Source organism: Lonchura striata, chromosome 2, assembly GCF_050655825.1.
Source record: "Lonchura striata isolate lonStrDom1 chromosome 2, ASM5065582v1, whole genome shotgun sequence".
In the NCBI taxonomy this organism is placed as follows: Eukaryota; Metazoa; Chordata; class Aves; order Passeriformes; family Estrildidae; genus Lonchura; species Lonchura striata.
In genome coordinates, this window is record NC_140704.1 from 105465620 (window position 1) to 105487532 (window position 21913).

At 41.0% G+C, this 21913-nt stretch overlaps 1 protein-coding gene across 1 annotated transcript; it reads right to left on the reverse strand.

Annotated features, from left to right (window-relative positions):
* Positions 1-657: 657 nt before the first annotated feature.
* NAPG (NSF attachment protein gamma) lies at positions 658-13039 on the reverse strand. The gene is made up of 12 exons (XM_021527776.4): positions 12881-13039; positions 10810-10877; positions 9610-9694; positions 9009-9026; positions 8456-8486; positions 7889-7998; positions 7685-7751; positions 6959-7029; positions 6013-6091; positions 5445-5524; positions 4569-4698; positions 658-3605 (listed from the first exon to the last, which is right to left on the reverse strand). Exons 1-12 carry the CDS (start codon positions 12934-12936, stop codon positions 3456-3458), a joined length of 945 nt encoding a protein of 314 aa, XP_021383451.1. The 5' UTR covers positions 12937-13039; the 3' UTR covers positions 658-3455.
* Between the last annotated feature and the right edge of the window lie 8874 nt (positions 13040-21913).

Consider the following 21913-nt stretch of genomic DNA (forward strand, 5'->3'; position numbering starts at 1 on the left):
TCTCAAGGCAGAGGAAGAGACGAGCCCAGCTCCTGGGCATGCTGGCCTCTACAGACCATTAACTCAGAGACTCATGGTCCTGCTCAGACTCAAACCACAGATCCCAAGTGGTTTCCTCCTGCTCTCTAAAGTTACATCTACTTCCGCCAATTTTATTACCACTAGAGGTAGAGGTTGGGGTCGCTTATTTTTTCCATTTCCTGCATCCAAAAAAGTTCACTACTTATTATAAATCTAGATGACATAGCTTTTTTTTTTTTTTCCTCCCGAGAGCAGCTTAGTTCTTATAATTTTATACAGCTGCATATTTGTAGCATCTAAGGAACAATTCCCACTACATTGGTAGAATTTCAGTGCTAGATTCTTCAACCTTCAAATATTTCAGCAAGTTTCAGTTTAAAGTAGTAGAAAAGGTGATTTTTCTACAATTATGAAGTCTCCAAAGAGTTACAGAATTCACATCCTTAAGCTGTGTGAAATCTAGTTATTTTTCAAGCTCCCCATTGATTTCAACTCTCCATTGATTACATTTTTTCTCATGCCAATAAAAACCACTTTGAAAATCTATCCCAGTGACCAATTAAATATAATTAACATTCATTTTCAAATGGTGGCCCTCAGCAGGACCTGATCAACAACAGAGAAAACTACCACATATGCATTAATTTCAAGTTTTATTCTTCATGTTGGTGAAATACACAGCCTCAAGAGGCAGCATCTGTAAAGCTGTTGCAAACACATTTTGTACTCTATAACACCACAGATTTGGGAAAAGAACAAATAAAGCACAGGTTTCACACTGCACTTGGATCATCTGACTATTAAGTTACAGATAATTTAGAAATCTTCTGATTTTACATAAACATTGCATTGGCCATTGGTCAGCCTCCATGCACAATTTAACTTTATTTTTTTATTACAACCAACACTTGTTTTGGAAACTCTCTTGCTGTAAATGTTATATTTTCCATTTTAGACCACTTAAATGGTATTTACATAAGTGTGCAAATTGCTTTGAAAGATAGAAACATACACATAATATACAGACAGTTTCTTCTATAGTTAAATATTTACTAAAAGGAAGTTAACATTCCTAATACACTTTCACTGTCTAAAATAGGAGAATAAGTTATATAAAATAGACCATCTTATTTTCAGATGCTTCCATTTCTGCAGATTTGTTCTTTGCAGCAACATTGCAATTAAAGATTAAGATTCTACTACTAAGAATCAGAAATGTCAATTAAATGGCAGCTTAGTAAGTTTAGTACCAGTCACTTTTGTCCCAGATTTTCCACGCTTGGCACAAAACAAAGAAACAACTTGAGAAGGGAGAAAGACAGTTTTGCACTTTTTTTTTTTTGCCATGTGGAAAACATGTCTTAAAAATGCAACAAAAATTTTAAATTTTCTTTTAAGGGCCTGTTAGTGTTGCAAGCACAGTTTAAATAGATTTGAAAATTAATCCACAGAAGCACACACAGTTCCCAGCTTTCTTATGCACCTCATCATTTCAGATACATGCAACTGTTCATACACAAGAAAAGCAGACTCCTTGGGCTCACACAATAAAACTGATTTCAGAACTAAAAGGAGCAGGAAATGCTTGAAGAAAATTACTTAGTGTCACCTGAGCTCCTACATGTGCATTTTTTTTCTACCTGTGATAAAGACTCACTCATAGTAAGTGCTACGTTCAACTTGATTTGAATCCAGAAGGCAGAAGTTAAAATTCAGTTAAACTGAAGTGAGTTCCTCCAACAGTGAAAATTCTGGAAGAGCTCTAGAATTCTAGGAAAGTATCAAAACCATCTTTCATGTATACCTGCAAGCATTCTCAGAGAAAAGCAACTCACTTCCTAAAATTCCATAGAGCTAAAACATACATCCATCAATAACAAAGGGAAATCATCCATCAGATAGTGAAGACCTACAGGTGCATCTTAAATAGCTTTAAAACTCATAGTTATTATTACACAAGATAAAGACACAAAACAGGTTTTTGAACATCCGTTAAACTGAATACTGTGACTTTCTAATGTGACAGCAAATTATGCTGCACTTTGTGCTCCCATCTCAATGTTACTGAGTGCTATTCACCCCAAGGAAAGTGTGCATTAGCCCTCTAAAATTTGAACTTTCATCACAATTACGCCTGACACAATTCTGTCAGACATATGCTTGATATTATTGATGATATCCAATATGGCAGAAACACTTCAGACTGTGCTTTTGGTCTCCTGTTTACAGAGCTTTGGGCATCACATACAAATCCCTGCTGGATTCCAAGTGATGTCACTCTAGTGCAGACCTTGCTTAGGCCCTGCTGAAAAAATAAGCTACAGGTGCAACTTCTAGACTTGACAACTTTTAAGCACAAAATGGTGAAACAAATTCAGGACACTAAAAAAGCTTGCAAAACACATGATGACTTGAAATGAAATAGAAATAGGATGCCTTAAAATTTGGTTACCTTGGATTCTAAGCAAGTTTGAAAAATGCCATTTATAGGAGATATCTGTTCAATGCTTTGAAAATATGAGAGAAACATATGTCTTTACAGACCACCACACTGATCAGCAAATAAACACCTAGGACACTCATGAATTCAAACATATCACTGAAACATTCCACCTAAGTTTTTGTTAAACATTTGTCTTCAGAAGTTTATATTCAGTGCACATTACCTGCTAACTTCAGTTTCTTTTTTGGTTATGGCATGCTTCAAAAACACTGCTAAGAATGGTTGTTCACACCTTCCTTTTCTAAGGTGCACATTACAAACACTATGGACATTTATTTCCAAGTACTTCAGGTCAATAAATTTCCTATGAGGAAAGGCAGATGTGTATTTTTAAGCTTGCAAGATAACTTCAACCTAGTTGACTTAGTGTTTTTTACACTCATGTGGATACTGTAAAAATAAGGTATTAAAATAATATTCCCCAGCGCAGTAAAAACATGTTGAAAACAAACAGAATGCTCCCCCTAGTGCTTACACAAGTAAAAATCCTGCCTGGCACAGTCTGCCTTAAATGGTCTTAAACTGGAGATAAACAGCCAGATGAATGATCATACATTTAACTCTTGAGGACAACTACAAACATCTTACTGGGACCAAAAGCATGACCTGTGGAAACCCAGCATTTAAAATTTTGTACTACTCCCCCTCCAGGGCTTCTGAAGTTTTGCTTTCTTTTAAACTGTGCTCTTAGTAAAACTCTCCTCAATTTTTTCCTGTCAGCTGAAGGCAAGGCCCTAAAAAAGCTCCTGCTAGGTAAGAGATGAAGTCCAAAGATGTTTCAAGGTGATGATTTTCTCCTGTATTGCACCAGAAGCTGCCAAGATAAGATTAGGATTCCCATATCACAATTGCAATGAAGCTCTGGTAAATCTGGTACCTTTGGATATGCTCAGCATCACAATTCAGTCAGATATGACAACCTAGTCTGCAGCTAGCAAAGTCCACCAGAATATTCATCCTCTTCCTCATCAGCATGAGAGCCCACTGCAGCTGGTCCTCTGGCTTTGTCTTGGGCAGCGTTTGGCGATTTCTTCTTGATTCCACCTCCTGGGACCACCAAGGTAAGACCAAGCTTGGCATACTGACAATAACAAGGCAAGTTTAATTTCTGTACTATCATAGAATTGACTGATGCTCACAATAAGCAAGCAGGCAACATTCAGTATAAAAACAAAGTGATTATGTTCTTAAGGTGTATTTTTCCAGCTTGGAATAAACATAACACTGGTCCCTTTTTCACTCTCTCAAATACTCTGAGAATAGTATATGAGATCTGTATAGATGTTGCTTATTATCAAATAAATTGGCTACATAGCTCCTCTGGTTCAAGCTTTATGTAGAAAAGCAATAATTCCACCATGTAGCTTTTATTATCTAGTATTAGATCATGTAAACAATTTTACAAATGTTGTTCAGCAAGACTAGTAACTTAATTTTTAGTATTCAATGAAGTGAAATTAGCCAATACTGCCACAAGGTTTGGCAGGGATGGATGTTTCCATTACTTCACACCCTTCTTATCTTATACTTCCTACAATTTCAAATTCAATTAAATAAAAAATGGTGGGGAAAAGAGACACAGCTACTTGCTCCAAATTCAAAATCTATCCTGAATGAGTACCTTACTAAGAATAAGCAATGGAAAAATACATTCAATTATGCCATCCTGTAGACATCCTGCTCTGTTCATGTTTATGCACATTTATGCACTGCATGGTATTTCTGAGAAAAAGCAGAAGCAGCAAACTGTTCTTGCCCTTAGGAAGCAAGCACAAGTAGACTGAATTTTGGTCAATTCTTTAAACAAATTAAGCACATCCTTAACAAGCTGTTCTTTCACCTAACCTTTGCACCATCTGAAAGGCAGGCAGCACCATCACTGCCAGGCAAAGTAAAAGAATGCAGGAAGCTCCAGCCAAAGGGCAGCATGACAGGAAGTAATTTTAAATACACAGATTGTGTTCTTATTTTCCTCTACTAGGAGAAAATCCCCACCCTCTTAACCTGAAAAAAAAAACCCCAGTCATGGGATCTGTCTACTTACATCATTATCCATGTATTTGAAAAGTGGAGAATTACAGACTTCAGAAACTTGATCCTGATCTTGCTGATCATACCCTTCCAGAAGTTGCTCCAGCGCTGCACAGTCTTCGCTTCCATTAAATCCTGGTATACTGAAGGAAATTAAGAGTTGATTTATTCATGATTTAATCATATCCATAAAAATTAGACTTTAAGTAATACTAGTTTGCACACTGCTAATAAGACAATAATAGTTAACCACATTCATAGTCAAGATGAAACAAGAATATTAGATTTTTAGGTTTTTTTTCCTGATTAGTCAATAAACTCTTTCTCCACTTCACACACAGAAAAATTCTGTCATGAGTTTCTGTATATAAAACTGGATGTTTGGAAAACAAAAGCAAGATGTTTAAAGATTGACCTTGAAAGATTATTTCCAAAGGTAAAGTACTACAATTTAGCTAATACATATGTTAATTTCAGTAAAAACACAGTTTAAGTAAAAACATGTTGTTTTGAGATTTTGCTACTGAATTCCAATGAAAGTTGAAATGAAGAACTGCCAGGCTTAAACACTAATCCTTATTTTTACACAAATTTTTTTTCCTGTAACATAGCAAGAACTATTAATTTCCATCTCATTTCCCCTGTCACACATAACTAGTTCTTCATGACTTTGTATTTGAGGTTTGTAAGAAGAATCACTGTAGCCATTACAGCTAAATCTGTTATGTGTGAAAAAGATTCCTGATAGCCACATACCAGGGAACATTATTATTGTACTGTAAGTCAAAAGAACTGCAGGTTAAAAATTTATGAAGAAAAATGTCAAGCAAGACAAGTCTACAATGGTGAAACATTCCACTTAAAATTACAGGACACAAAGTAGACTTACCTGTAGCTTTCCCTCACACATCTTTCTGCAGCAACATAATCATTTCTATGAAGATGAACTAAGACTTGAGCAATAGTTTTCTAAACAAAAAAAAAAAAGCCTTATGAATCTTTAGAAATTAACAATAAAATATGAGAAAAATAGTAGACTGTAGATATCTAGTCTGAGAAAGGTCATTATAATCCACAATCATCCTAAAATACAAACACAAGTGAGTCAGAACAATCTAGTAAAAAAGTAGAGTCATCTTCTCAGCTGGTATGAATAGGTTACCTCCTATAACATTTTAATGGATTGTTGTCCCAAGCAACAGGTTTTGTAGTTTATTTTTTGGTAACATCTTGATTTTTTATGTGTTGTTTAGTTTTGACAGCTCCTGTATATAATAGCATCTTATCTTAAAACTTACAAAAGCACAGGTATAGTTTAGGGAAACACCACTACCACAAACTCTCACCATTCAGCAAGAAACTTACCACTGAATCAAGAGGTGCCCATCATCTGTCAGATGTCAATAACAACAAAAATTTAAAAATTGGAATATCAGAAGCTCTCTCTTAGAATTTACCTTATAGCAAGTGGGGTAGTTTTCAATTTCCTTATAAATACTTTTTTCCTTTTGAAGAGACAGTGCAGCCTCATCTAATCTAAAAAGCAAAAACAGAGGAGTATCAGTGCCAGGACTACAACACAATGAACCCAAGGCTAATTACAAAGTGTTTAACTAATACAATGGCAAGTCTACTGGAATAAACAGCAACACAACTAAAAATCAGCCATAGATCTTATTAATAGATTAGGTAATTATATAGTCAGCAATTCCTTTTGTCTACATGCCAAGAACATCTCTGGTATTATTCAGAGAAACTTTGATTTTTGTAACACTGTACAAGACAAATGCTTTGTTATATACACTAACACATTTCTATATGTCCTGAGGTTACTATAAGCTGTCAGTTAAGTCTGACATCCACAAACTAGCAGTTTAGATCTTAAAGGACCTAAATGTTTCAGTGAAGCAAGTCTAAGATGAAATGAAGGTCAAGTTTGGTGTAAGTAATTTACAATTAAACTTGTCTCGCTGAGACTCCAAGATTCACTTTTCTTTATGAAGCTCAGAATCAGACTGCTGCAGATTCCATTCTTCAGGACAGTCCTAATTCCTCTGTTTTATATCCAACAGCTATAGAAGACTTTTAAGTACTTTCTATATATTAATGTTGGGAAAAAAACTCTCCCAAAAAATCCTGAAGTAGTTTAAAAATTAATGAAAACTGGTGTTTTCACAGAGCAAAAGTCTTTCAGCCAACCTTCTCCCATCCCAGAACAGAAAATCAAGTGGTTTCTGGATGAACATGGCATATCCCACAGAAACTGGATCTTAGTTTGAAGTGAGTCTCAAGTAACAGTTAACAGCACATAAACCAAACAACACCAAGACAAAAAATTACAATCAAAATCACAAAATTTTAGATTCAATTACATTAAAAGAACAAAAAGGAATAAAGCTATACCTGCGTCCTCTGACCAGAAGTCTTGATGCCTTCCCTAACATTTCCAATGCCTGCCGTAAACGTTCTTCATTCTACAGAAGAGAAAAAATAATTCCGACATTCTTATTTCATTTGCACAGAATTAAGACCCTTGACCTTAATCTAAGGGTGTCACCTGTAACTTAGAACAACTGTTAGCTAAAAGATCAGCAGTTCACACACTCAAGGGAAACATGAAGTGCGTTGGTGCTTCTGAGTTCCAGAGCCAGCTCCAGTATGGATCTGCTCAGCAGAGGAATGTCAGTGTAAATTTGCTAATCTGAAAAAACACATGACAACTGACAATAGTAAAGTACATCAGTCACTTGTAAAAAGGCATATAATTGTCTCATATAGTGGGTGGAGCACCAAGCAAAATCATTTCTTCTGTGCCTTCAGGGATTTTGAATTATTTTGGGTTCCAGTACTCAACAGCAGACATGTTCTCTACCAAAGAGGCAGAACACTTGAACTACAAAATTCAGATTATGTCAAGTCCTAAACTGAGAAAAAGGCAAAGCAATCTGACTCCTAACTTTTGTAATCTCCTTCTCTACAGCATCAGAAGCCTTCAGCTTCATTACTCAGCCACTGATGTAAAATGAGGGAAACATAATTTAGAACCTCATCTTAGGCTTCTTCTTTACTTTATAGCTGAAAGAAAAAACCCCAGCAAACTAAAAACACCCACAAAAATCCCCCACTTACTTCAAACACGGATGCTGCTTGCTGATAGAGCTGCACAGCCTTCTCTGGACTCACATTTTCTATTAACCTGTAATAAACATCAATACTTTCTCTTCAGATGAAAGGAAAATACTTTTTACCTGAAAGCATCAAAAAGACGTAAAAGAAAACCACAGACATGCCCATGCCCTGCACAGATTCTAGCCACCTCTAAGCCAGACTCACTTTCCAGCCCGTTCCAGTGCAATGGCTGCTGTATCTGGTGTCCCATTCTCCAGGTACATCATACTGGCTTTCTCAATCAGCTGAACTGCTTCAGGAAGCCTCTGCATCTCCTACAAGGCAACAGTCACAGGAACACTGTTGTCAGGAAAAGAGATTACGTGCAAGGACACAAATCAAAGCAAATTGCAATATTAGTATTCTAATTTTAACTTACAAACATGTAGGGCTAGTGAAAGTTGACCACCACCTCCATAAAATTTACTTTTAAGTACTAAACTTTTGTGTAAGTCATGAACTTGTGGTAATTTGGAGTAAAAGCAGCACCACTATTCTATTACCCTCTGACATGAGGAACTCTTCTTTCCTTCTACAAAAGGAAAACTATTTTTCCCCCCAAATACAAATGTTGCTTTCCTAATCTACTGAAGGCAGACATGGGGACTATGAGTCAACAAAAAATTCACTTGAATATGCAATTTGCTTACATATATTTGTAAAATACTACATAGCAAAATATCTGTCCTTATTAAATAGAACTTAAAAATAAAAACTAGTAAATGAGAATACCTTTAGCATCATGCCAGCTTGTTCATAAGCTCTGCAAAGAAAAAAAATGTACAATTTGGTCAAAGATGGTATATTACAACAAGCTGTAGTTATGAAACAAAAGTTAATATGCACTGATTATCTAACATCTTCACTGTTAATATTTAATGCTTTGAAGACGTTGAAAGTGTTACACGTGTAACTTTATCTTCCACAAAACTCAACCACACCCCCCGGTAAAAATATATTCTATCATGATCCAGGCAGTATTTGGATTATTGTCATCTCTGAAGTACTTTTTAATTAAAAATTTCTTCATTAGCTCAGTGTAGAATCTCAAAATGATGAGAAGTTCAACTAAGAAAAAACATTTGCTATCAAAAGGTGCTGAAGAATGCCAAAATAATTTCAGGTGGCCATTACATGTTTTCAAACTTTCCTAGCTCACACCTCCATTAAACTAATTATGAAGCACCAAAATTACTTGAATCAAAACAATTACTCTGAGATCAAAATGTACTTGTACTGTTTGTTAAAAAATCTGTTTCAGATTACTTAGCATGTCTGTACTTACTTGGCAGCATGAAAGAGACTGGACATGAAATTGCTGAAGTCAAGGACAAAAGCCGCAAAAATATAATGCAGGAAAAATATTAATGTACAAAATCTTATACAACTACTAATTTCAAAGCAAGGAACCCCATAAAGGCAAATCTAACCTACTGCAGGCAAGATGTCAAAAATAAATAATTCTAAGGACAGAATAAATTCAATATACTAATGTATAGCTACATAAAAAGTTGGTAAATGCACACTTACTTAAAATATGTTCCTGCTTATTAAACATTACTACAAGTACTGTAATAATGTCAGAGCTTCATTTAGTTTATCGTATGCATTAGTAGATAATTAAAAACCAATTAAATTTCTGAAGCAATACCTAGGTATCTCAGGCACCTTTCTGAGCTGTTATTTGGGACAACACTAACTTTCTCACCAACAGTTCTTTAGTTTTCTCACTCAGAGCACACAGGAAAGACTTAAAAAGCAATTCTGGTACACTGACAAAATGTGCAAATATATTAAATAACCTGCTACCAACCCCCATTACTCCAATTTAAGTAGCAACTAGTCAGCTTCTTGGAAAGAAAGCATTTCAATCAATGAAAAGATACGCTTTATTGTTTTCATGTGCCTCAGCTTCCCGTAAACAGGCTTCCCTTGCCTGGTCAAACTGCTTGGCATTCTTAAAAGCAACAGCTGCAAAAAAGCAAATAAAGATCTTATTTATAACTTGTCTTCTTTTTTACCACTGCTGCTGGAGAGTTTACCTACCTAAACATGCAAACAGGGTCTTTAAGTGCATGGTTACAGTTTGCCAAGGCCTTCCCAAAAATCCCAGACAGTTCTCCTTGTTTCATTAGTAACTTAGTTACCACTAAAGACATTTATTATCAACATCACTTCCATACCAACACAGTATCATTCATAGCTCTCAATATGTTTAGCTGGACTTTGAGAGTCACTCATGCTGTATTTTAATTGCGGATATGGAGGAATACATATTTATATAATTTTAATCATTAGGAGTTATAAGAAGTCAGAAATGTGCCACCAACAAGGCATGCCCGTATCTTTGTCAGCACAATCATTTCAGAGTACAAATATGTATTTCTATCTTGCTTAACTAATTAAATATAAAGAAAGATTTTAAATAAATTTCCATTTATAAATTCTCTAGTTGTTCTTCCAAGTTTGTATTTTTTTATTCAGTCTTAGGTGAATAGTAGGAATGCCTAGAGTAAGAAGCCAGAAGACCATGACAAATTACTACTATGAGAAAGAAGAAAATGCTTAAGAACAAAAAGAAATCAGCAAGTAAGGATTTTATATTTAGCGTGTCTTGGCAGTAGAAAAAGGGAGGAATGAGACTCTACTGTGCCTGAAATAATCTGCCAGCATCTCACCTTACGGAGACAGTCTTTGACAGGACATATTTCATAAGGTGATGATAAAGCAAAATTTTAAAATCAGCTTGAACGTCTGTTGTTTTGTAGATAAAGTCATAGGATTTGGGGGTGGACAAGTGAAAGAAGGAAAGAAAGCTTTATTTTTGTCACGTATAGCAATATAAAAAATAGAAGTTGCAAGCTTGAAAAAAGAAATTGGTTTTGGAAACTGTTCTAGATCTCCAAGTACAACCTGAGATTTATTTTATAGTGCTACCAAGAGGATTTTTTGTTGTTTCATCTTCCATTTAGTCTTCACAACAGTTATACTTACACAGTAATGTAATAAAAATACATAAAACATTATAAGGGACTCAGCTTGATGAATACTTTTAAATATATATGGCCATATTTACTGCCACATACCTGCCTTCCCATATTCAGTAGCTGCACTGTCATAATCTGGTTTCCACTTTAAGAATCCAGTTTTCAGGCTAAAACGCAAGAAACAATTAGTAAAGATTTTATGTTTTACCATAAAGGCACTTCAGATACATTTCAAACTTTAGAATACCCCTGGAAATGAGCAATTACCGATGTGCCAATACTATGGTGGCATCTGTACCATAAAAACAAATGCCAGCACTGGTAAGAACTGCATAAAGCACTGCAATTATCTCCCAGTTACCATCCTCACCTGCTTCTACTGTTCCCAGAGAGTATTCCCAACTCCATCTTCTCAGCAGTAAGAAGTCAGCAGAATAAAAACACTTCCTCCTACACCAACATGGTATCTCCAGATTTCTAATAGCATGACACCTGACAATATTTTTTTTTTTTTCACACATCAGGAAGTTTCCAGCATTCCTCTACAGGATTTTTTTTTTTTTGCTTCTGAGATTTATCAAAGACTCTCCAATGCATACACAAATAAAAGAATTTAGTTACCAACACAAAGATTCACATGTCATTTATATGTCTAAAATAGATCATGACACTAAAAGGCATAGATACATAGAGGAAAATGAACATTGGAAAATTAGTTGAGTGATTAGGCAACTTGGAATTCAATATGCTGACTTCTCTCATTTCTAAAAGAAATTAAAATATTACCATAATTTTACCGTCTGCTTGTATATTTGTTATTGGCCAATACATCATGTGCAATACATTCTTTACTTGGCTAAACAGCTGTAGATATGGATACTAAGGTGGCCTTGCTGTCTTACTTGGATGATGACCAGAGTGTGTAACTCTAACACAAGCCTATATATTGTGCTATTTTTATCACAGTCAGAGTCTCAAATGCATCAAGCTGAAATACACAATGCACTCAAGCTACACACAATTTGAGGTCTCAGTGCCTTTAATTTCAAGTGCTCTACAGATAAGCTTAAAATTAATTCTTCTGGAGGGCACTTTCAGTCAAGTAACTTGAGTAAGATATGCCAGGCTTTTTCAACTTCAAAGCCTTCCCTCTATGCCAATTTATACAGTTGATCCATGATATCCAGAGGGCCTGTCACTACTCTTACTAAAACTATGGCATCCTTGGATTAGTCAGCTCTATTACATCTATATTGTACTCTGTGCAATTCAGACTTACAAGCAAAATGGCTATATTTGGTATTAAAATACCCAGTAACAGACTATCATAGATGTTAAAGAGAAAGCTCTCCAAGATAAGTATAGGTTTTTGAAGGCACCTAAGAAGCACCAATCACAGATTTCTCAAGGGCAGGGAACAACCACCCACCACCTCAGCAAAGCCAAGCCCTTTTACCCAACACAGCCTCCATAACTCTTTTCTCACACTTGTCTATAGCCTTAAGATGTGCCAGGGTAGGTTTAAGATGGACATTTGGAAGAAATTCTTCACAGAAAGGGTTATTAGATATTGGAATGGGCTGCCCAGGGAGGTGATAGAGTCACCATCCACAGCGGTGTTTAAGGAAAGATTGGATGTGGCACTCAGTGCCCTGGTCTAGTTGACAGAGTGGTGTTGTGTCACAGGTTGGATTCGACCATCTCAGAAACCTTTTCCAACCTAATTGATTCTGTGACTTGTCTTCCTCCCACTAACTTCAGCAGAAGGGCAGACGTGGCAGCCCTTTCTTTGCTGTCAGCGTCGGAGCAATAGAGGCCACAAGGCCCTGAAGGGAACTGCTCGGGCTCCAGGCCACTGAGCCACACCGCCCACCGACCCCACTGTTTAGTCTTAGGGCCCTTTACTGTCGCCGTTGGGGGCAGCAGGCCCTCTAGAGCACCCAGCCCGGTACGGAGGCTCCTCTCAGGCAGAGGAGGGGCCGAGCAGCCATGCCCCCACCTCCCTGCCCTTCTCCCGGTGCGCCGCCGCCTGGCACACGGAGCCTCCTCAGCCGCCCTGCCAGGCCAGGACGGGACACGCCGGGCGGCCGGGACCGCGCGGGTGCCGAGCAGGCAGCCGCTCGCCAGCTCCCCGCAGCCCGCACCCTCCGCCCCGCGGCCCTCCGCTCACTATTTCTCCGCTTTCGCGATGTGCTCCAGCGCCTCGTTAATCTTCTGCGCCGCCATCTCGCCAGCGGGGCGGGGCGGGCTCGGCCCCGCTCCTCCGCCTCCCTGCGCTGCGGCTACGGAACGGCGCAGGGATCACGGGCACCGGGAGGAGCGGCCCGGGCCCGCCCGCTGCCCGGGCCCGCCCGCTGCCCGGGCCCGCCCGCTGCCCGGGCCCGCCCGCTGCCCGGGCCCGCCCGCTGCCCGGGCCCGCCCGCTGCCCGGGCCCGCCCGCTGCCCGGGCCCGCCCGCTGCCCGGGCCCGCCCGCTGCCCGGCCCCGCCCGCTGCCCGGGCCCGCCCGCTGCCCGGGCCCGCCCGCTGCCCGGCCCCGCCCGCTGCCCGGGCCCGCCCGCTGCCCGGGCCCGCCCGCTGCCCGGGCCCGCCCGCTGCCCGGCCCCGCCCGCTGCCCGGGCCCGCCTGCTACCCGCGCCTGCGCCGGGGCCGGGGCCGGCGTGCCCCGAGTGCCGGGACTGCCCCGAGCGCCCGCAGTGCCCCGAGTGCCGGGACTGCCCCGAGTGCCCGCAGTGCCCCGAGTGCCCGCAGTGCTCCGAGTGCCCGCACTGCCCCGAGTGCCCGCAGTGCCCGCAGTGCCCGCAGTGCTCCGAGTGCCCGCAGTGCCCCGAGTGCCCGGACTGCCCCGAGTGCCCGCAGTGCCCCGAGTGCCCGCAGTGCTCCGAGTGCCCGCACTGCCCCGAGTGCCCGCAGTGCCCCGAGTGCCCGCCGTGCCCCGAGTGCCCGCAGTGCTCCGAGTGCCCGCAGTGCCCCGAGTGCCCGCAGTGCCCCGAGTGCCCGGACTGCCCCGAGTGCCCGCACTGCCCCGAGTGCCCGCCGTGCTCCGAGTGCCCGCAGTGCCCCGAGTGCCCGCAGTGCCCCGAGTGCCCGCAGTGCCCCGAGTGCCCGGACTGCCCCGAGTGCCCGCAGTGCTCCGAGTGCCCGCAGTGATCCGAGTGCCCGCAGTGCCCCGAGTGCCCGCAGTGCCCGCACTGCCCCGAGTGCCCGCAGTGCCCCGAGTGCCCGCAGTGCCCCGAGTGCCCGCAGTGCCCTCAGTGCTCCGAGTGCCCGCAGTGCCCCGAGCGCTGCGGGCCGGGCGCGGCGGCTCCGGCGCGGCCTGTGCGGGCACGGGTGCCCAGCGCTGGGCTGTGCCACGCTCCGGGGCTGGTGGGCACCTCCCCCGCAAAGCCCCGTCGACAGAAGGTTGTTAAAAAACGGACTCACACAGAATCCCAGAATCGTTAGGCTTGGAAGGGATTTTTGGAGATCATCTGGTCCACCCCTCCTGCCAAGCAGGGTCAGCTAGAGCAGGTGACACAGGAATGCATGCAGATGGATTTTGAATGTCTCGGAGAGGGAGACTCCATGACCTCCCTGGGCAGCCTGTTCAGTGCTCTGCCACCCTCAGTGTGAAGTTCTTCCTCATGCTGAGGTGAAATTTCCCGCATTTTATTTTGTGGCCGTTGCTCCTCGTCCTGCCACTAAGTACCACAAAAAAGAGCCTGGCACCATCCTCCTAACACCCTCCTTTGAGATACTCATATGTATTGATGGGATCCCCTCTCAGTTTTCAGACTAAACAGGCCCAGCTCCCAGTCTTGCTCATAAGAGAGATGCCCAGTCTTTGTGGCCTCTGCCGGACCCTCTACAGTAGCTCCTTGTCTTGTAATGAGGGGCCCAGAACTGGACACAGCCCAGAACAGGAATGAGCAAGATCTGCGTTTCCCAGGGTTTTCAAAAAGAGGCCAGTTTTTTTACGAATGCGTGCCCTGCCTTCAGGAAGCCTCCAGAGGCAGTTCTGCTGAGGCATGATCTTCTGACTCAGTGTTGTCTCCAGCCCATTTGACACAGAGATCTGATGCAGAAGGTGTGAGTGGTGGCTGAGCACACCAGAGCCACGCAATCGTGCAAGTTACCCAAATTATACACTCAGCAATTAAGTAAAAAATGCTAAAGTATCTATTATTGCTCATATTTCCAGCTTCCCTGATCCCTTAGTTTTGTTAATGTGAATCATCCCTGAGAAACAGAAATCAGTCATTGAACCCAGGAAGGTATTCCTTCTCCAATCTTGGACATCATTATTTTATTCCAATATTGTTGGAACTCAAAATGTCTTTCAGACATTTTCAGAGATTCCAGGCCTTGGTCAGAAGCATTCTAGACCCTGGCAGACAGCTGAAAAACAGCTGTGATTTTGAGTTTGAGCCATGGAATGAATTACCAACTTTGGAGGTGGAACAAGCAGTCACAAAAGGTTAGATAGTATAGTAAAAGTAATTACAAAGTAGAGGGGAAATTTTTTTAGTATTGTACAGGGGGGTTTTAACACATGTACAGGGGGGTTTTCACTTTGTACATGGGGGTCAGAAGTTCTAAGATGGAGGAAAGTGGGCTGATCCTGTTCTTCCTCCTTCTTTTTCCTTACCTCCATGTTCTTGGTGATGTTGGCACTCACAGATTGGTTTAGAGTAGAAAAACACTTGGCAACATAGGTAGTAGGTATTGGGGAATAATTGTAAACATGTTATATGTAATATATCTTATAAAAGATAGCAGCAGCCCTGGGCGGGGGGAGAGAAAGAAGACAGCAGACAGTGAGGGTGTCAGGGTGTGTGTGTCTCTGCTTGGGCCGCTGATCAAATAGCCGCAGTCCAAGAACATAATCTGTTAGATAACTAGCAATAAACTGCCTTGAGACCGAACAGCTAAAGCCTGCGGAGTTTTTCTTTGGAAGCACGGGTTGGAGGAGGAATTTCACCACCACATGAGACCCCAGAGCAAGGCCGGGGATCTCACACAATATGAATAAGTGAAGTATTTAACACCAGAGAGAGAAAGCAAAGCAAGAACCTGGTTAAATTTGCAGAACTTCCCAGAGCCTAAAAGTCATTGAAATTATCCTTATGGGTCCCTTCCAACTCAATATACTGTGCTTCTCTGAAAGTCCATACAGTTTACAGAAATCAGAGCTTTACAAGTTTCTACATCAAACTGGGAAAAGAAGCAATATTTACGTGATTTGTTTTACTCTAGGTAGTCATAAAACACACAAGTCTGTATTGCTTTCCCTTCCTTTTCCTTTTCCCACATTCCTTCGATGACATGGACACTTAATTTTCTGACTTTGGTTCATGCATTGCACTTGAGAGGTTATCACCTATTGCAGATGGTGGAAAATTCCCACTAAATCTTAAATACTATTATTCTGTGTCCTAGATCAAAGTAGGGGAAAAGGTTGTGGAGAGGTTTTCTGCTTTCAAAAGCAGATGAGTTGTCATGGGAGTACTGGGAGAAAATAGCTAATCCTGCATAACACATACACAAAAAAGGTTTTTGGCAAGTGCTTGGTGGTAGCAGGTATAAAGCAGAGGAAGCTATGATCAGAAAGATTCCTGTGTCATCACGTCTGTCTTCCTTTCCTTGTAATGTCAGCCAGGATAGATCTGGCTGTATAACTATGAGCTTGCTGCAGTGCATTTTAAAAATAAACTTGTGTTAACCGGGAAAATTAAATCCTAGGCAGCAACATTAAATGACAGAATAATCTCAGACTATTGTTCTGAAGCACCAAACTTATGACTTCTAGTCTGTGTGTTTGTTTTTGCTAGGGCTTCTGGCCTCCTCTGTTCCCTGGGTTGTAAATATCTGTTCACTTTCTAGTGAAACTGCACATGTGCACTGTCTGGTTACACTTTATACTGGAATGACCAGATGAAAGATTTCCAAGACTAGTATTAAATGAAATAGGATATTCTTGGGTAGCTTTTCTTTTGTAGACATGGAACCTCTGGAGATTTTACATCTGGGAAGGATCATATCACAGCATCTGGTGCTTGGCTGTGAATTTGGTGCTGAAAAATGGCCAGGTAAAATGTGAAAAAAAAACCCAAAAAAAACCAAAAAAACCCCAACCAAACAAACACCAAAAACAAAACCTTGCAGGGATGATAGTTGGAGTGACAAAGATAGGAACTCTATAAATAGCTGTATTAGTAGAAGTCACTGATCATTAGCCAGTCCTCATCTACCTATCACTACACCTTGCAAAGAGTTTCTGTCTTCTATATAAGCATTTCTTCATTTGCATCATTGCAACCAAAGGAATCAAGTTGTGAGAAACAAGGTGCGTAAGCTTTACAACTAATTTGTCTTAAATGGGTTAAAAGGCACTTGTGTATCTCTTCATGGGGATAACTCTGGCTAAAGGCTGGAGGCAAGCAGCTGGAGACAGCACTGTCCACCATTATGGCTGAGTCCCCCTACAGCCCTGCCATCAGGACAGTCTGGGTGTCCTTCAGAGAGCTGTTGTTAGTTATATGAAACTATCAGTACAACCAGTATCAGTACATAGCTAAAATTTGTTTCTTAATTAACTGTAACTTTTCAATAAATATGTTGTGTTCTTTCAGAAAGTTAGGACTGGCTGCAGCAAAATGTACTTTAAGTCAGCTTCTGAATCCTATCTGCTACTCCAGTGGATCTGGAAGGTGAATTTAAGTTTTCCCAGATCTGGATTTCTCACCTCTGTCTGGTACCCTTTTATGGCAGCAGAACATGGAAAGTTCTGCTTTGTAATTTATTAGTGTCTGAAATTGGAGTCATAACTACAATACAGCTCCACTGCCATGCTGAGGAAATTATCTGAGAGGAAGGGAGAGGGATCTGCATATTTCTTCTCCCAGAAAGACTGGGCCATCACTAATGGTGTAATGTACAATTGGGTCAGACAAATTTTGGGCCCATAATATACATAAAAACTCTGTGCTCTGTGATCACTCCAACCCAGTGCCAGCACCTGAGTGCCCTGGTATCTTTCCTTTTCCTGTCTTCAGCATTAAATCCATATAACTCATATGTCTTTCAGACATCACTGTCTGTGGATATGGCAGAAAGCAAACAAATAACTCCGAGGGCAGGAAAGTTAATAAAGACTGGTTTTCTGTAGATTTGTGTCTCCCTACTGATTGTCTTTAATTAAATAGCAGAGGACTGCAATGTGAGCATGCCTCTTATTAGATGTCAGAGAATAAAGAGAGAGATATTATAAATATCCCAACTGGGAGAAGATGGTAATGTTTACTTGGCTTTCCAGATTCATTGGACATGAGAAAGAAGGAGGACGTTCTGGTAGGATGAGCCAATGTGAATCATTCATAATACCTTCCACACAATTTGTTGAACATACATAATTTACATGCTCCTATTGATGGTTAAGTAAGGTGGCCTATCCACATAGGTAAGGCAGATTGATTTTGTCAGTAAGTAGTAAGATAGATGATGCATCATGATTATCAACACCCTTTGAGTCCTTACCTACTATTCCCCTGGTCTCCCTTGCTTCCAAAAAGAATCCATTTCCCTCAGTCACGACAACCCTCAAACTGTAATTTATTGAAAGTCAAATTAATTTTGTACAATAGTTAATGTATGACTCACAGATAAATGTACAGTATTTACAGATGTGAAAAAAACTCTTCTGGAGGAGAGTTGAGTCACCTATTCCGGTTGGGATGTTGAGAGCCCAAGGTTGGATAATTGGCACCACACCACTTCCCACATGCTCCAGTAGGAATCTGACCAACGCGGTATCTTTAGCATTTATCACCCCCTAGACTTGCTCCTTCTTACTTCCTCATGTTCCCAGCCACTGCATCCACAAGTGATGATAATTTGCTTTTATGCCTGATGGTTGTATGCACCACCAGTGCCTGACCCTTAAAAATGCTTGTAGGGCTTTTTTGTTGGTCTCAGAGAAGTTGCTACTAATTTTCCACTGGTGGCAATACCACAGCCCTGACAACCTGTTCCAATTAAAAATATCTTAATTTTCTGCTGTTTACTAGGTCTTGGAAAGTTGATCTTTGGAGCAAAAATTTCCAGTTCTGAGACTGTGATCTCACCACAAAACCATTTCTGGAATCCTTCTTGACTCCTTCTGGGTGCCAATTTGTTACTGGGCTAGGCTCACAGTTTTTTGGCTAAACTCTTCCTAGCCTGGCTCTGTTCCCTCTGGCAATTTACCAAGCAGTCACACCTGCACGAAGAGGGGGCAGAAATATATGGTGCAGGCATTAATTGCTTAAGTCAATTGAAGTACCACATCATAAATGTGTAATCATAGCTTTACCTCAGTTTCTCTTTCTATTGATGAGGTAACTTGCTCAAGATAGAGCACATACATAATTTATAATTGTGACACCTTTTCTGCTCTGGCTTTGCAATTCCAGAACCTCTGGAAATCTCTCCCATTTTTCTTCATTCTCCATTCTTTCTGAATTGTTCTCTACAGAGGACTCTCACATCAGATTCTCCTGGTAGAAAGCCAGCTATTCCTCCCACAGAATCCACACAGTATTAATGGCTTTTGGTGGATCTTGCATTGCTTTGCATCAGTTTATTAACAAAATGCTCAGTGCCTCATGGAATGACATCTAGCATTGCTCCTCAAATCAAGAGGCATTCGTAACTTGACATGAACATGTATCTTTTTTTCACTAAATACTGTTGGAAATAGATCCCAAAACAGAAGCAGGAAAACATAACTGTTTCCATCAGCTTTGAAAGCATAATTAGATTTTTCCACTTTTCTGTAGGATTGCCAAATTTCATAATGACAGATTCTTCCAGGTGCCAGCTTCTATTCTATACCCATGTACAGAGAAGTGATATCACTAATACCCAATAAAAATCATTAAGGCTGTCCTTATTCAAAGATATCAATAAGCTTTTGGTCACTTTTATTGGCAGCATAGTTTTGCACACCCGAAGCAAGATTTACAGAGAGGGGATAACTTTTTTTTTTTTTTAATTGGCTTAACCTTTTTCCACATTGTTTTCCTCAGTCTGCTTCAGAAGAGCATTGTGTATATCTTCTAGCCTCTTAGGTAGAACCAGGAATGCAGGCCTGGACAGAAGCTGCTACACAGTGCTCTCTTCATTAGAACTATGGATAAGACACAATACAGAGCAGTCTCAGTTGCTAAATTTCATTTCATGTGGCAGCATGGAGTTAACGAAAACATCTGCTGCATGTTTTACTCCTCAGCATAAAATATTTTCTGAGATTAATTGCTTTGGTCACGTATCTGAACATCTTACCTCATGACAACATTGATTAGATAATATCAAAGCCTATTTCCCCCTGTAGAGTAGTCTGACACTCTGAATTGTCATTTATATCCTCTGTTATCATGCTGCTGCAGTACATGTCTGCAACAACCCAAACTATGCACTTTTGTAAGTCTTTTCCTGAAATATTCTACCCCTGCAGCCCTCCAGAGTTGCTAGACTAGCCCAGATCTGAGAGAACTTTCGGGGAAATATTTCAGGGGCATTGGCAAAAGATTCCAAAAGAGGCTCCCTGATGTGGTCCAAGATGTTTATTCCAGTGGAGGAATTAGGAAAGAGGGTGAACAAGGAAGAGCAGACCCTTATCTAGACTCCTGCTCAGGAAAAGATAGTTGGCTCTCAGCCAATGACGTCAAGAAATAAAGAAGGGTTTAAAATAACATGGTTACAGGTACAGGGGTCTCTGAGGAGGGAAAAAACATTCTCCAGAGCAACCCAACATTTTCCGATGGCCTGAGTATCAAAACTGGCGAGGCACCCATGTGGGGGTGCAGCTGAAGGCCTCCCAAGGTACTGAACTCAGTTCCATACACAGCTCAGTGACTGAGAAGTGAAGCTATATTGTTCTCCATGTAAATATCAGAAGTAAAGAAAGTAAACCTTCCTGATGCGCCTGGGTCCTGTGACCTCCGGGCACGCCACAGGGTCAGGTCCTCAGGAGCCCGATAGCAGTAAAACAGCTTCCTCTCAATGGCGGGATGACACTCAGGTGGCGTTGTTTCCAAGAGGGTTTATTGTAGGAATAGCAGGTTGGGGAGCAAGGGGAGACAACCTCTCTGGAAAGGAGCTCGCACTGAGAGCCCCGAACTGAGGGCGGGGTGAGGATTATAACTGGCAGAGAAGAAGGGTCCGGGTAGGAAACATCCAATGAGGGAAGGGTTCAGGGGCAGAGTAGAGAATGACTGATAGAGTTACAACCAATGGGGACAAGGGGAAGGAGTGGTTACAGGGAAGGAACCAATGGGGGTACAGAGAACGAAGAACTTTCTAGAACTGGGGAATGGCTTACCTAATGATGGACAGGAACAAGGGGAAGGTCCAACAAAAGACTGACAACAGAGGAGGCGGGAAGCTACACGTTTGTCACCTCCCATGGTAACTCAGGGGGACTATCTCCCGAGTCCCCTCCACACCTTCCAGTTCATTTAGCACTGTTAAAGCTGGTGATTCTTACTCTCAAACATAGCAGTGAGTTAGTTTTTAAAATGTTAAAGAAGAATTTGATAGCAGAATTCCATTTGATTGAGTGGCTTTAAAGACTTTTTACCTCTACAGGGACTACATCTGTACATTATGTTTTGGTTTTTAGATAAAGGTAGCAAAAATCTCCTTTAGAATTTGAAATTATCTGTGGACTGAACAAAATCTCCTTCAAGTCACTATAGTGAGTGAAATTTCTATTCTCTTATAAAAAAATCAAATACCGCTAGCACCTCTGTGTGCTATTCAAAGCTCTAAGAGTTCAGTGGGCTGCTTCATACAGATAAAAGCTGATGTGTGATTTGGGTTCACTGGTCATTACAAACTTCTAAATATCTGTTTAGAAGGGTTAAACAAGAAGTTCACAAAGTGCATTCCTATGAGTCTTAACTGTAGCCTTTTGTCTGCATTTAAAGCTTTTCATTCATTTCCTTCTAGAAAAATAAATGAAGTCCATAAAAGCCTAGGCAAACATTAGGCTTTGTCATTCATGTCATTCTCCACCAGAGTTTAGATTTCTCTTCCAGTAGGCCAGTAGTAGTTAAAAATGACTATATTGTAAACAGCCCTTTTGAGTGTATGACAAACATTTAGAAGAGAGTGAATGTCTTGGTTCATTCAAAATAGTTAGCTGTGGCCCATTCATGAATTTCCATTGAAATATAGAAATAAATA

What these genes read in the sequence shown, in the direction of transcription:
- NAPG (XM_021527776.4), bottom strand. Translation starts at nt 12,936, where the DNA reads ATGGCGGCGCAGAAGATTAACGAGGCGCTGGAGCACATCGCGAAAGCG. An exon ending in AAGCAGCATCCGTGTTTGAA is followed by an intron (nt 7,030 to 7,684) that starts GTAAGTGGGGGA and finishes TCTCTTCTGTAG; the next exon opens with AATGAAGAACGTTTACGGCA. An exon ending in ACTACCCCACTTGCTATAAG is followed by an intron (nt 5,525 to 6,012) that starts GTAAATTCTAAG and finishes TTTTTTGTTTAG; the next exon opens with AAAACTATTGCTCAAGTCTT.